Source organism: Pleuronectes platessa, chromosome 7 (assembly GCF_947347685.1).
Source record: "Pleuronectes platessa chromosome 7, fPlePla1.1, whole genome shotgun sequence".
NCBI lineage: Eukaryota > Metazoa > Chordata > Actinopteri > Pleuronectiformes > Pleuronectidae > Pleuronectes > Pleuronectes platessa.
The window spans coordinates 19,150,225-19,165,062 of NC_070632.1; the positions used below are offsets into that span (position 1 = coordinate 19,150,225).

General features: G+C 43.2%; 1 protein-coding gene across 1 annotated transcript in view; it reads left to right on the forward strand.

Moving 5' to 3' along the window:
• The window catches only part of tmem117 (transmembrane protein 117), a 52,489-nt gene that overhangs the window by 20,122 nt on the left and 17,529 nt on the right, over positions 1-14,838 (forward strand). Inside the window, exon 3 of the mRNA XM_053426458.1 lies at positions 4,355-4,487. Within this exon, the coding sequence (XP_053282433.1) occupies positions 4,355-4,487 (133 nt within the window). The remainder of the gene's footprint in view (positions 1-4,354; positions 4,488-14,838) is intronic.

Here is a 14,838-nt window from a genome sequence, read left to right on the forward strand (position 1 = left end):
TCACACCAGTAAAATGCACATTTGTAGGAAATATCATTGCATCTGGCTCAGGACACAGCAGATAGAGTGAAAGAAGTCAATTTAAATAGGTCAAAAAAATAGAATAACCTTAAAAGTAACATTTAGTGCAAAGTGTAAATTGCTCATATAACACGTTAAATATACAGTTTATTATAGTAAATTGCACATAAGAGGAAAACTATGGGATTTTTGTAAACTCGTATGCTGCACCGAGCAATCCATAGACGTTATGAATGGATAAACTTTTTCTACAGCCATGGGAGTCATTTAAAAGTGTGGATCACACAGAAGAAAATAATCGTGACTACCTGCACTAAAGTCAGACACAGATGTGGTAATGTGAGATAATTCAATATGAAGGATGCAGGAGGACAAAGCTCAAGCAATCCTCACAACACAGGATGAGCCTGATATTGAGTTTCTCTCAGAAAAGTCCTAAAAGCATGAAAAAAAGAAAATGTGAGTCGTGGTTCAAGTGGCGTAAAGGCTCTGGTTCTTATCTGCAGGTTTTGTTTTCAGTCAACTTGCCGGTCAGCACTTTAACGTGTGTCCGTCTGTTACCACCAGATGGAGACAAAGATACATGTACAGATCATTTTTTTTATTTGAGGTGAGGTGGATATGATCTCATCCCATACAGAACATTATAGATAGGAATTATATGTAAAGTTATATACTGTCTTTAATCTTTTAAATGTAATTGCAATATTGCTTGCAATACAGCAGCTCAGTGAGTGGGACTGGCTGTGTTGGCAGTGTGGGTGAGTGGGAGCGATAGAGCGATAGAACCAGTGTCTTCTCTCTTCCATCTAAGTTGTTTTTATTTTTTGTGTGACTGTGTTTGTGTGTCGCTGCCTTGTCCCTGTGCGCTGCTGCTGCTGTTGCCGTTGTCCCCTGTTGGGCTGAGCCTCGCAGCTGGCAGTGCTCATGAATCACTACTTATCGGGGTCCTCGACTGTCGGGAGGTGCAGTGACTCAAACGGCGCTCGAGCGGCCTTGAATCACCCACTAGTTAAATCTCGGCCATATAGGCTGAGAGAGGCTGAGAGAGGCTGGCCGTGCTCGGCGGCGTGGCATGCTGCTTTAAAAGTCAGATCTGCCGATACACACTGTGCACCTACATCTGAGCCAGGGCTCATTGGCACTGGAGGCAATTAAGTTCACCCATGCAAGTCAATTCAATTATGCATCTGTGATGAGCCCTGAAATACCACAGAGCCGGAAGACGTATGGTGCGGCCTCACAGTGGGCCACACTGAAGTCCCGAAAGTCTGAGGTTGAATCATCAAGAGAATATCCCGGGTTCAACTACATGATAGAAATGTAAACATATACGAAGGAAGTAGTAAATTAATTTCAATCATAGTATTGAGGTCCCATCGACCACAGTGACTTTTTAAGTTGGATAGTGTCCTATCTGCTAACTTGGAGGATTCTGGGTTTATGACCTAAACTGCAGACAGCCACCAGATGGCGATCAAAATGATTTGGCTTCTTTTTTTGGAGAGCTCACATGTCTTCCATCTGTATTCATATATATAAAAAGAGAGTCGGACATGTTTCGTTTCTACAGTAGCCTAGAATGGACAAACTAACGGCAAACTAAAGGGGAGGGGGAGGGAAGGGAACGGTTGCAAAATGCAATTCCACCACTAGATGTCACTAAATGCTACACACTTCCTTGGGTATATATATTAAATACTTAAATATATATATATATTTAAACCTACAACAGGAGGTGCATCCATTGTAACGGCACTTAAACTCAGCTTGATCCTCATCTCCACAGGAAGCTAAAGATCTTTGTTTTATCGTGCGATGCAGAGAAAAACGAGAAGTGAGCAAGCTGAGACTGAACAGCATGTAGAGCTGTCGGAGAGTCAACCATCGAGACTGTAATAGCAAAATAAATGGAGCATTCTGTTTCGCCATCTTCGTGACTTGTGGGTACACACACAAACACACACACACACACACACATACACAGAGAATGAGCTCTCTGAGGTGCTATAACTCAAAGGGACGCTGACTGAGAGAAAAACAGAGTTTTTTCGAGGGAAGATGGCCGCTTCTGGCAGCAGATCACAGCTCGCAGGGAGACAAAGCAAAGGGAGAGCCTTGAAATGTGTGTGTGTGAGCAATATGTAAAGTAGTTGAAATTGGGGTGTATCACAAAGCTCACTCCTAATTAACAGTCGATTGAGTAACCTTGAAGCGTTTGATGGTGGGGGGGTTCAGCGCATGACGACCTCACCATGGAGTTCAACGTAAAAATGGCTGTATAACGTCTTCTCCAGAAAGAGCGTTTTAGTTCTGATGCTGGGCCCAAAATCACTCTCTATGCAAAACATTTAATGTCCCTCATTGTATTTGAGTGGCCAAGTTATGTGTGTATCAATCTCCTTATAAATTCTATAGCAGAATCAAAGTAATGATCATGGCATCTACCTTTTTCTTTATAGTCCCCCCATTAAACAGAGGTGAAAATTAGTGTTGCACATGAGTGATGAAGCAAAATGATGAAGATGAAGAAATATCACTTTTCCTCTCAGTATTTACAAAGGAAGAAGGACCAAGCCTGAGAAAACGGCCGTGATGATTTCATAGTGATGTCATGAGTGTTCAACACAACAGGCATGTAGGCCACGGAGTTTGACAAACATGCATGACCTGGACAGGAAGAGGGTAAACTGGGAGACTCTTGATGGACTGCTGTGACCTTCAGGTTGAGGGTCACGTGAGCAATGGGGGAAGCCAAGAGAGTTCTGCTGCCGCTGAGCTTATCTGCTGTCATCTTGACTAACAGCTGATCACTGCTGGCTGTGCAAGCTGCTGCACAGTGTTATCTTGTGGTTTAAACCGGCTGTTAGTTTGACAACGTGTGTGGGGGGGTTTCTGCAGAACTGTAATCCTACAACATAAGGTCATTTTGTCATCTCCTAATCATTAAGACATTAAGGTGTGTTGTGTTTTTGTATTAGGTCTGCTTCTCTAGTTTGCAGGTTTACGTTTGTATGTTTTCATTTTTGTGTGGATCCGGATTATCTGTTGGATTTAGGATTTTTTTTTTTCATTCTTTAACATTTGGAAATTCTACAGTTCTACAATTCATGAATCTTGATGAAAAGACATGTTTAGGGGAAATATTTTTATCAATGTGTCCAATTTGGTCCAAATGAAAATCTCGATCTATTGAATTGATGTGTGGTTGACATTGACAGATTTTAAAGCTATGCCTTAATGTTGTCAAAAACTATACATTGCTACTAGTCTAATTCTTTCGCACACCTTGTTTTAATATTTTACTTTAACTATGAACTGAACATCACAATATCATGATCTTGGCTTGTTCAATTTTGACTTTTAAAACTTGACAATCTGAAACTCTTTCCTCCAACTTTATGAATGGGAAATTCTATATCTCTTAAGCAAACCTTTCATTTTATTTTTAGAAATACTATTTGACCCAGATCTGAATGATGTTGGTAATAACACACATACGAATGTACAGAGAAGATTCCTTACAGAAACCAGGGTTTTTAAATAGATCAATGACTTTGATAGATATTGTGCAGTTAGTGTAAACATACAATATATCATCACTGTGTTATTTTCTGATCGCTCAATAATTTATATTTATATAATCCCGTTTCATCACATACTCACCAGAGAAACATGTGAGCCCTTGAATTCAAATATATATATTTCTTTCTATTTGTCTTCAGTAGCAGCCAAATAAAGAAAAGCCTGTCATCATCTAAAAGCAGCAACTAAAGATACAACAACAAGCTAACAGTGGCGTGATGAACAGTGTCTTCATGAGGACCGCCAGCAGAGGACAAGCTTGTGTGATTCTCTGCGTCTCTCTGAATCAATCTCATGCTCTGCCAGGGAGATATTTCTCCATAATTTGATTCAGAGCCAGAACAGTTTATTAAAAAAACAAAACACCACAGGTCACAAATGTTTGAATAATTTCTCTAATCACGTGGAACAAGCATCATGAAGCACAAAGCGAGCATCTGTCCACCGACAGCAGACCCGGAGTCAGTGAAGGATATTTGCTGCTGCCGTTGACGATGACATAGTGACTTGTTGAAATTGGTCCGGAAAAGACAATTACTCCTGGGTTGCGGAAGTGACACCTCAAAGTGCTCCTTAATCTTCATTCCACTTAAAAGGGCACGTGTCCGGAGCGGGATAGTCCGCCATTGATCTGTGTGACTAATTTATTTACTTTCATCTTCATTTTCGCTAGGCGCCCATGTTAGTGGGTTGACACGCGGGTCTGAACCACCACTGACGCCTGTGTCCTTGTCGTGCTTCCTTTTAGGTCGATACCTGCGCCTGAAAATGTTCCGCGAGGATCATGGCTCCTGGATGACCATGTTCTTCAGCGCCATCCTCTTCCTCTTCATCTTCTCGCACATCTACAACCTTATCCTGCTGGTGGTTGGGGGCATGAGGTAAGTCTCTGCCTCTCTGTTCCCTCTTACATCGTTCTCCACTCGCCATTTGTTAGACCTTGTGCGTTCCCCCTTCGGCTGGAGTGATTGATCTAAACGTCTCGCCTCAACAGTGACCCGGCACCGGCCTGATTAATCAGCCCGGACTTTAAATCACAGGTATGAGCAGGCGAAGGGTTAATCCTGAAAGATCCCCTTCAGCGCCCACACTTATTCTCCCATGATCTTGACTTATTTTCTGACACCTCTCTGGCTGCGAAGCGAGACGCTATCGTTCACGTCTCTCTGTTTGTAAACTCGTTTATTTATTTTTTTGCTCCTGTTGCTCAGACTCACCTGTTAAGGAACCACTGTGCATGGCAGAGCTTGACACCCACACATCAGGCCGGTGACAGGAATCCATTTATGCATTTGCAATGTGTCGGTGTAGAGGAAGGAAAACATGCCCTTGAAGCACAGGCAGCCAGACGCGAGGTTGCTGCAAGGTGATTTAGCATTTTGTTCTAAAGAAACGGTGTGGCAGGTGTCTATTTGGGTACAGGCTGGCAGGATAGAGGTCAGGGGCCATAACGGGATCCGTCTATAGGATGCTCCTCTTCAGTATTAACAACAACGACCAACTACATCTTTAAGGTGAAGGCAGATGAAGGCCATTAGATAGCAGGCAAGGTGTTGTGCTTCACTATGGCCCGAGGGATGGGGTTTGTATAATCAGCCCATCTGTCACTCTGGCCCAGCGCGGAGACTCTGGCATCCATCTTGTCTGTTCTTCTCCGGTCGGCCGAGGGAAAAAAATTAAAAAAGCGGGAAGCGAACAGCTGAGCGGAGGAGCAGGTCCGCTGAGATGATGGATATCGCTTGCTCAGGGAAAAGTTATATTTGCAGACACACTGAGTGCATCTGTCACAAATAGGCTTCCTTTTCTTGTTTCGGCCTTGAAGCCTGGACGGAAGGGATCCCTTTGTAGACTTTGTCTGTGCGTCTGACCAGATGACGATAAAAAAAAAAAATGAGTCACAGACATTACATGTGATTTATGTCTGACTTGCATGAGTCCCAATTTAAACCGGCTACATCGGTTGTCCAGATATAAAATCATAACAGCTTATTAAACAGTTACAACACCATTAAAACCCATCCATGATTCGATGCAAAGCTCTCCCTTCAAAGACAGATGGCGCTGTTGTAAAGAGAGTGAACCTGCTAAGACACCTGGTCGCTCCCTGCACTCATCCGCCCTCCGCCCTCCATCCCTGTCCCCCTTTCCCGCTTGTTTTCGTTCTGCTCCAACAGTGTGTCCAACAAGGACCCGGGCCCTGCCAAAGACCATTAGTGTTCACGTCTCTGTTCAGGTCCGACGTGTAAGAGCAGTGTTCACACTCTGCCAGGACGGCCCCCTCTTCGGGAAGACGCGCTCCGGGGCTGCGAGAGCACGAATCCGGCAGAGTGCAGGGAGTGGTGACGGAGGCTGGGGAGGGAAGGAGGGAGGGAGTGAAGAAGGAGAAGTGATCCAGCCCTGATGATGCAGTGAAACAGTGAAAGTCTTTACATGTCCAAAGTCTTGCGTATACCTCTACCTCCCTCCCTTCTCTCCGACAACAACCCCTCACCCCACAGTGAAACTGTTGTAGTATTCTCTTTTTGCCACAGCACAAAGGAAAACTACAATATCCCTTTGTGGCTGCAACCCCCCCCCCCCTCCCTTGTGGGAATGAATGATGTTTTTCCTTTTAATTTGTGCTGAAAGAACAAGCCGCTGTGGAGTATTATTACTGCAATGTTTTTTTTTTTAAAGGGTAGGTATCTTGGCATTGGCTTTCCCCGGCTTTGACATCTTGCCACGATGGTGCACTGCGGGGGATGCTCTTCTGGTGGCTACTAAGTGTGTCTCTCTCTCGCACACTAACACACACACACACGCATGCACGCACACATATCACATATCACACAATATTGTTCACGTCTCACACTTTGCTCAAGTTAACTGTCAGAGCTGGTGTGTGTGTGTGTGTGTGTGTTTGTGTGTGTGTGTGTGTGTGTGTGTGTGTGTGTGTGTGTGTGTGGGGCATGGTGGGATCGGAGGAGGGGGTCTGGCGTCTGTCTCCCTGCTGTCTCCCAGACCTGATGCTGTGTGCCGCCCGTGCCCCCCCTGCTCATTAATATGCTTTAATTTTCTTCGACCTTTCAGTCGGTCTTGAGCTTGATTTAATTAAAGCTACATCCACGAGGAAAGGAGATAAACGGCACCATCAGGACAGTCAACAATCACTGATAAGAGAGCGTGTGTATCTTTTTTGCATGAGAATTATTTACTGATGATTAGTCATGTAAAATCGGCCCATCAGAGCCATTATCTCCCGGCTCAAAGAGATTTCCACACTGCGTAATCTTACACGAGTCTAACAGTGTGTCAGCTAATATTTAAACAGCCACTTCCAGGTCAACAGCTATCAACCTGTTACCTGGCTTATGTCATATCAGGGGGGGGGAGCCCCGTCCATTGTGGCTCCCCGGGAGCTGTAATCCACACTTGTTACCAAACCCTCACATCTGGGCTATTTGCATTTTAATGTAACTGTCAGATTAAGAGGGGGGGCTGTTTGTGCGAAAGCAGGGGAGTGTGACCGCCCGGGGATTCTGACGGGCTTCATGAATGTTCTGTCACGCCACACAATCCCATTCCGCCATCTTACGGGGCCATTACCAGCCAAAATCAGCCCCTAATTAGGTGGTGTTATTTAATTAGGACGGCCCAACGCACGGCGTACACATTAATCTCGACTAATTTAGAGAAAGGGGCTGGTAAAGTAGTGTGAAGGTGCACAGAGGTAGGGAGCACGTGCAGATCTAATGAGGAGCTGAGGTGGAACAGGGACTGTAAAGGTATACAATGTTGTCTATACCTTCTTCCGTCTGTAGAGGAATAAATTGATGGATGTCAGGATGAAGGGGAAACAGGAGCATGAGGCAGAGACTGAAGGGGTGGGTCAAGGATCTCTGTCATGAGGAACAGGGATGGGTGGATTTGGCATTTTACTACAACGATCCCCCGGGCGGGATCAGACCCCATCGTGTAAGGGTGTTTATCTTTGTTTTCCACGATCCTTTGTGCGGCGTGCGCTCCAGTCCCCCTCGTCTGTCTGTTTGCTTGTCTGGCACTAAGCTGCAGTAATTCCATGGACAAGTGGATTTCAAGGGCTGAGTAAATAGCATGTTATGGTATGTAGATGCCTCCTGTTGCAGGCAAGCAGGCCGGGGACTTGCCGCTCCCTATACAGTGCAGCAGCATTGTCTAATGATTCAGTGTTTGCTCAACACTTAAATGTATGACGAACAAGCTGTCTGTTAGCTATATTCAAGCTGAGTGGAGTGTTACAGAAAGATGTAGGTAATTAAAAAGGGGATTTGAACTACAGCAGTTTAATTCAATTAATAGAGGAGGTGGCAGAGTTAACTCACTGTGTCAACAAAGGCCCACGAGTCATATGGCTTCTAAAACCAAATTTCTGGATTATCTGAAATTATCATTATCTAAAATTATCAATCTTAAAGACTTTACTGACATTGTCAAATTGTGCAGGGAGTTGTAAACACACAAACGATGTTTTGTCCATACATTGATCACTATCATATAGCACAACTCATTCACAAGGAAATCACCTTTAATATTCTCCAGCGTCTCAATGAGAAATTATACATCCACCAAGGAGGTTATGTTTTTGCCCATGAAAGAATGATACTTGGCTGTAGACTTTACTTACAGACTGTTATGATGTTCATTTTTCATCAACTTATCAAAAGAATATTTGTCAGATAAAACTGACTATTCATTAATCCTACATTAAATAATAATGAGGTATTATTGTGTTTAAATATATTAATAGTTTTGTCTTTGCGATGATGGAGACAACACCAAAAACAATCTAAAGTCGGTGTCAGAACCGGTTCTCTTTTTCCTTCCTCACTGAACTTCTCTCGTTCTTTTCACAAAACCTCACCGACCATCCAAGTATCTCCTGCTGTCTTTCACACTCTCACACATGAACATTAAGTAGGTACCTCTCACTACGTAATCAATGACTTTTGTAGTTAGGTAGTGTAAAGCCCTACTAAAGTCATTTTCTGTCTATCTGACACAGCGAGGTCAGTAGTTTCATCTCAGATTGTACGATCTTACGTTTTTCTCTGGGACAGATGGGCGGAGCGTCAGCGGCGGCGACGCCCCTCCACATACGTCACTGTCACATAATGAGGAGCAGCAGCAGTCGTAAACAATAAACATCAAAACCTTGACAGCAGCATGTGTACACTGGGAATATACAGTGTGTGTATTATAGTTTGTGTGTACTGAATGAGTCGCTGTGTCGGAGCAGGACAGATGGATTGTCCATGCATGTGTGCATGTTTGTGTGCAGTTCCACATAACTCCACTCCACTCAGTCATGTGATCCCTTCCTTATGTTTCACTACAACAATTAATATCTCTGATAATATTTCAAATCCATCGTTTGAAAACTCAGCAATTATAAATCTTGTGTTCCCTTGATGCATTTGTTTACTGCTGTTTAAAAAGCTGACATTTCATTGGAGACTCTAAACTGACTGTAGGTGTGAATGTGAGTTTGAATGGTTGTCGGCCCTGTGACAGGCTGGTGACCTGTTCAGGGTGAACCCAGCGTCTCACCCAATTGGCGGATGGATGGACGGACCCACGGATTGTTCATAATTGTTTCACTATATTTTAAGATAAATCTTAAGTCAAAGAAAACATTTTAAATATTTGGTGTTCTTCATTTAATCATAGCTAAAAACTGGGCTTTTGTCACTTAGCTCACGAACAGTTTAAATGTTGGACCTCCAAGGTTTTCAAAGGACAGATACAGTATGTGCAAAGAAAAAGATATTCAAGGTACCTCAAAACAAGTCTCTTTATTCAGTAATGTTTACCTCAAACATATATAACTCTTGTTATCATTCTAATAGTATACATGGTTGTCTTCATCTGTCCACATACAGAAAATTTTACATTTGTAGGAGAACTGTCTGAGTCCCCTCGACAGTTGCAGATTTTGTTTCTGACTTCCTGCAACTCAAATTAATTTGCATTTTTTATCTACCTTTTAAAAATTACGAGATAAAAGATGGGAACCAAATCCTTTGTCCTCTGTACCACTGTTAAAACCAATGTGATGTGACAAAAGAAACATGATGTTGAGGACACACCTGTGAACATTGCAGAGAGCACCAGACACCACCTGGACACCAGAGAAAATGTTGTGGATACGACAGTGTCTCTGTTTCTGTCTGAAGTCCTGAAGCTCACCATGTTTCTAAATTCAACATGTGTTTATGTCCACACTGGAAATGTGAAGTACGGCTGTCAAGTTTGAATGACACACAGACAGACTACAACAAACAACACTGAACACATTTCCATTAAGAGTGACCACCGTATTGCAGACTGATATATTCTATTGAGAGAGGTCAGGTTGGAGTGGTCGACAAAATGTCAAACCGCAAGTGACTGTTGCTCATTTCTTTTAGTCAGTCCATGTTGGAATCTCTGAACCAAGACCAAGACTGTTTCATAAACAACCAAGTGGATGTGTTAACCTTTAAAAACCCAGTGAATGATGTTTGGTCCTAAAAAGTTGTATTTATTGTATACTTTGGAGGACTTGGACTTGTTGGGGACACTAAGGTCGATTTAAACTTGCTCAGTATCAAGGTACATATAGAGACCTGGTTTCGGACACTCTGTAGTAAGCAGATAGTGAATGGAAGGTGTGAGACAGGTATTTACTCTTATTCCTGAGCCGGGGGACAGTGATGCCGGTAACGCGCTACTTAGTAACGCGTTACTCTAATCTGACCGCTTTTTACAGTAACGAGTAATCTAACGCGTTACTATTTCCAAACCAGTAATCAGATTAAAGTTACTTGTCCAAGTCACCTTGCGTTACTATTTCGGTATTTGTGGTTAGCCCGCTGGGCACGTCCTGCGGCTGGGGGAGCAGTCGCCCCGTCGCCCTCCTCACCACGCCGCCGGAGGCTCGGTGTGCGGCACTCCTTGACGTTTTTTTAGGGGGGGAGGTGCTCATCCGCGGTGCGGGGGCTTTCCTTATAGTATGCCGCGGGGCGGTGTCCGTCGGCGCTGCGGAAGGCGGGGACCGGTTGGAGGGGACCGGGTACGACGGTCGGCGACAGCGACTCTGGACGTGTGTCGGGCTCTTCTCGCGGATCACCTCAGCTACAGCGCCCGTTAGGGGAACCCTCCGTTCGCGCGGGGGGGGGGCCTCCGGCGGTGTCTAATAAAGTTAGTGTTGGCAAAACCGGTTGTCATTTTTATGTTGAGGCGGCGGGGGTGTTGTCGGCAGCTGCTGAATGTAACTAATAAAGTAACTTGTAATCTAACTTAGTTACTTTTAAAATCAAGTAACTTGTAATCTAATTTAGTTACTTTTAAAATCAAGTAACTTGTAAAGTAACTAAGTTACTTTTTCAAAGTAACTATGGCAACACTGCCGGGGGACTGATAAGGACTAAAGGACTCAATCCACAGCCAGTTCAATACAATACGTGGTCCGATTCTGTGCTGAGTGGTGAATAGAGATTGAGGGTTTAAGTTGCTGAGGGAGATGCTACAGTGATAGTGATGACAGTGTGTACTGGCAGCTTTATGCGTGCTGCTAACATGAGGCTCAGCACTGTGTAATGTAAATATGACGCCAGGCAGTGTAGTGCGCAGGGAAGAGACGGGCAATGCATTTCAATGCAGAGCCGGCCAAGGTCAAACTTAAATGCTGCGAATGAGTCCAGGCTTTGTAGAGGGCAGAGGAGGCCGCTCGGTTGCCTCGGTCGCTAAGTCGCCGGGTGTCTGACGGAGAAAGTGAGTTTATTAAACCCAGCGTGACAGAATATACCTCAGAGTGGACAGTGAAAAAACAGTAGAGAGAGTCAGTGAGAGCAGTGAAAGCTCCACAGCATGCTGTTTTATAACCGTAATTATCAGGACTACTGTGGGCCTCGAAAATTCCGGAGTTGGGACTTTGATGGAAATAAAATTAAACCATAAATCCTGTCCTTTAAGTCGGTGAACGTAAGGAGCTGTAGAGCTGCTTGGTATGTGTTTGGCTTTGTGCCGCAGTGTGGCTGAAAGGGTGGGCAAACCTTTAATATGTTTAGATGTAATTTAATAATCTTTTGCAGAGCCATTTCATTACCAACAGTGCTTTTTCATTTAGCTACAGTAGCTACACATTTAAAAGAGTAATTTGCCATGTTTTCATATTATTACATTTATCTTCATGGGCCACATAGGCAAATCAGTCTTATTTTATTATACAGCAACATATTCTATAACCACACATGCAAAAATAAACCATCTGATGCTTTTGAGGCATTGAACCCTGTGTTACACACCCTAAATATTTTGATTTTAGTGTGAGCAAAAAATTGTCTTCAGTGCTTAAATCGTTAGTTGATAAGATGGATTGGTCAAGTAACACTAAATTAATTGCAAAAAGTTTTCCTATTAAATAAGGTTCTTAATAAGTAAAAAGTGATCTCCAGCAGTGGAAACGCCAATATCGACAATTGTTACTACCACCAATTAGTACTATGTTTTTGTTTGCGTGTTATCGTTGTTTGTTTATTCATCTAATATTTAGCAGGATTATGCTGCTTGTTGTTTTTCACTTACTTTCTTTAACGTCGTGATTTTTTTAAACATTTTCAACAATATCTCTTAGAATAAGTCAGGCATGTGTAGGAGACTGATATTAATGAGTGTGTGACATGTGGTGCAGATCCAGATAAAAATCGGGATCTAATGAATTTAAATGTGGTTTAATAATGGGACTGTTGGGTCTTGGCAAGGGTGTGCACTCCACACAGTAATAATCTAGTTTCACATGTATTCCTGTCCAGTTTTGTTATTCTAGTGAAGTTAGCATGCTAATCAGTTAGCTATCGCCTCGCCACAGTCCCATCACGAGTCACTGTAGCATCCGTTCTGCCCTGAAGAAGTAAAGCTGCTCAGAGGGCGTAATACAACCTCCTGTCCTGTGATGGCGGAAGCTCTTGACAGGCGACCATTACCACCGTCACCACACGCCTCCGGCTTGAAACCACAAACTGCAGAGAAAAATAACAAATAGCACTTTTAATTAGGCTGTAGATTATTTTCATTTGAAAATAATCTTGTTGCTGCTTTGAACTGAGCGATTGGGTTTGGGACTGTCAGAGTGATTTTTAAGACATTACCTCGGGCCTTGGGATAATTATAATATATTATAAATAATAATTATGTATCGCTTAATCATTGTTTGCAGCCTTACATTTCTGCACCTAATGAGAAAGCCCTGATTGTAACAACGTCTCACCTCCTCACTCCAGATTTTTGCAGCCCTAATGGTCACCACAGCGATTCCACCGAGAGTCACAAACAATAATCAGTCACAACTTGATGTAAAACAGGATCTAGTTTCAGTTGAAAAATGCAAAAAGCACCAGTTTGACTAGAGAATTAGTAGTTGAACAAACACCGATACTAAAGAGAAGTACCAGAAATTTGAGCTGCATCATAAACACAGGTATTGTTATTACTACAGTAAGTAAATGAGCAATGTCTTCTGAGCACCCAGCTCCAAAGTCAAACCAGGAGGTGATCACTTTAATGCAACAGTCAAATTTCCTTTTCTCCTGGTTATTGTCAAACCAGAGTAACCTCCAAACTCTCTCAAACTCTGTAACCTCTGTAGCGCAAAATTGTAATTTCTTGCATGGGACGGAACAAGACTTTGAAAGGCATCGAAATGTCATTGAATATTATGTCCGAACAAGTGTTGGAAACCTGATAACATTCCACTGAGGGTCAAAGCTGGCTGAGCCGGCCGGCTGGCACCGCCACCGCCACTGGCTCTGCGATTAAGCCACGGGAGCCATTTTGGGGCTGATTATTCATGGTGCTACTGTACTGATGTTCCACTACACTGAATTCTCTCATTAGGTCACCCCGGCTCTAAAGGCCATTAAATTTTCAGTCAGCATGAATAAGTCAGGGAGTTCTGCCTGTGATCATGCCGTGCGAAGAGTCCCCAAACTCATCATAGGTACTCAGCAAAAAAGGAAAAAGCACAGGGGTAACATTTGCTCAATTAAATATGTGAGAAGGGCAGGGGTTGGCAGCGGGGGATATTTTTTACTTTAGATTTAAGGCATCGCATGTGGTGCCAGAGAGCATTTCCAGAAGTATTGATTAGAATTTAGCTGCGGGTAAATGACTCCCAATGGGATCTCCTTGGTAACTGGAGCATTGCCAAGCCACTGAATGTCTAACTGACTTAATGTAGATATAAATCGCCATTCCAATCAAGGCCATTTTATTTGCAGGTTTGAGTGGAGCGGTACGTCACCCGCGGTACTGCGCGTTTTCGTCAATAAAGTCCTGTCAAATCTGTTAAACGCATGCTGCATTGATGACATATGATTTATAACGTTTCCTTCCGGAGAAGAGTATTTGTTGCACAATCGCAGTAAACAGGTTGTTGAGAACCGTTGGCGGTTTTTGGTTACTGGCTTGCCACAATAAATCAGGATTGTCCTGTGTTTTGCCTGTGAGCATTTATTATGCTTTTCAGATCTGGACACATTATGTGAAAAGACATGTGACAATCAATGAAGTTTTCCTCCCTTAGCCATCACAGCTTAATTTTGTGGGTATTAATATTACTCCAGGTATTCTTTGCAACATCACAGTAATTAATAACATTCCTTTTTTATAGTATTTGTGATATGCTTTTGTCCCACTGTGTTCATTCCATCAAATCGTTCTTTCATTTTTGAGTTGCCTGTAAACATCTATTTCAAGTCTCCTTTACAGTTTAGCTACTCCACCTTGTGTTTAACTAACCCTAACCCTAACCCTAACCCTAACCCTAGCAATTAGTATAATTTAAAATCAATAGCTAATAGCTCCTAAGCATTACCCTCCACTTCCAATAGATTGTTTGTTTGTGCGACGACTTCCTGACAAAGTGAAGAACACACCGAACGGGACTGGTAATGCAATCGGCTAAAAGATGGACTGGAAATGAGAGTAACTACCGGCGAGGTTGCAGGCGAGGTTTTCCCAGAGCCCGCTGTGCCGTAGATAACATTTTTATTGTTGTTTGCTCATGGCCAGAAAATGACCAGGGAAAACAAAGACGAATGGAGCCATTGACTTCAAATAAGACCCCATGAAAGCCACAGCCAGAGCTCTATCCAGCGCCATCTATTATATTCATGAGTGTGACCTGTGGGGGGTGAGAGGCGCCCACCTGCTCCACTGACACTGACTGCCAGATCA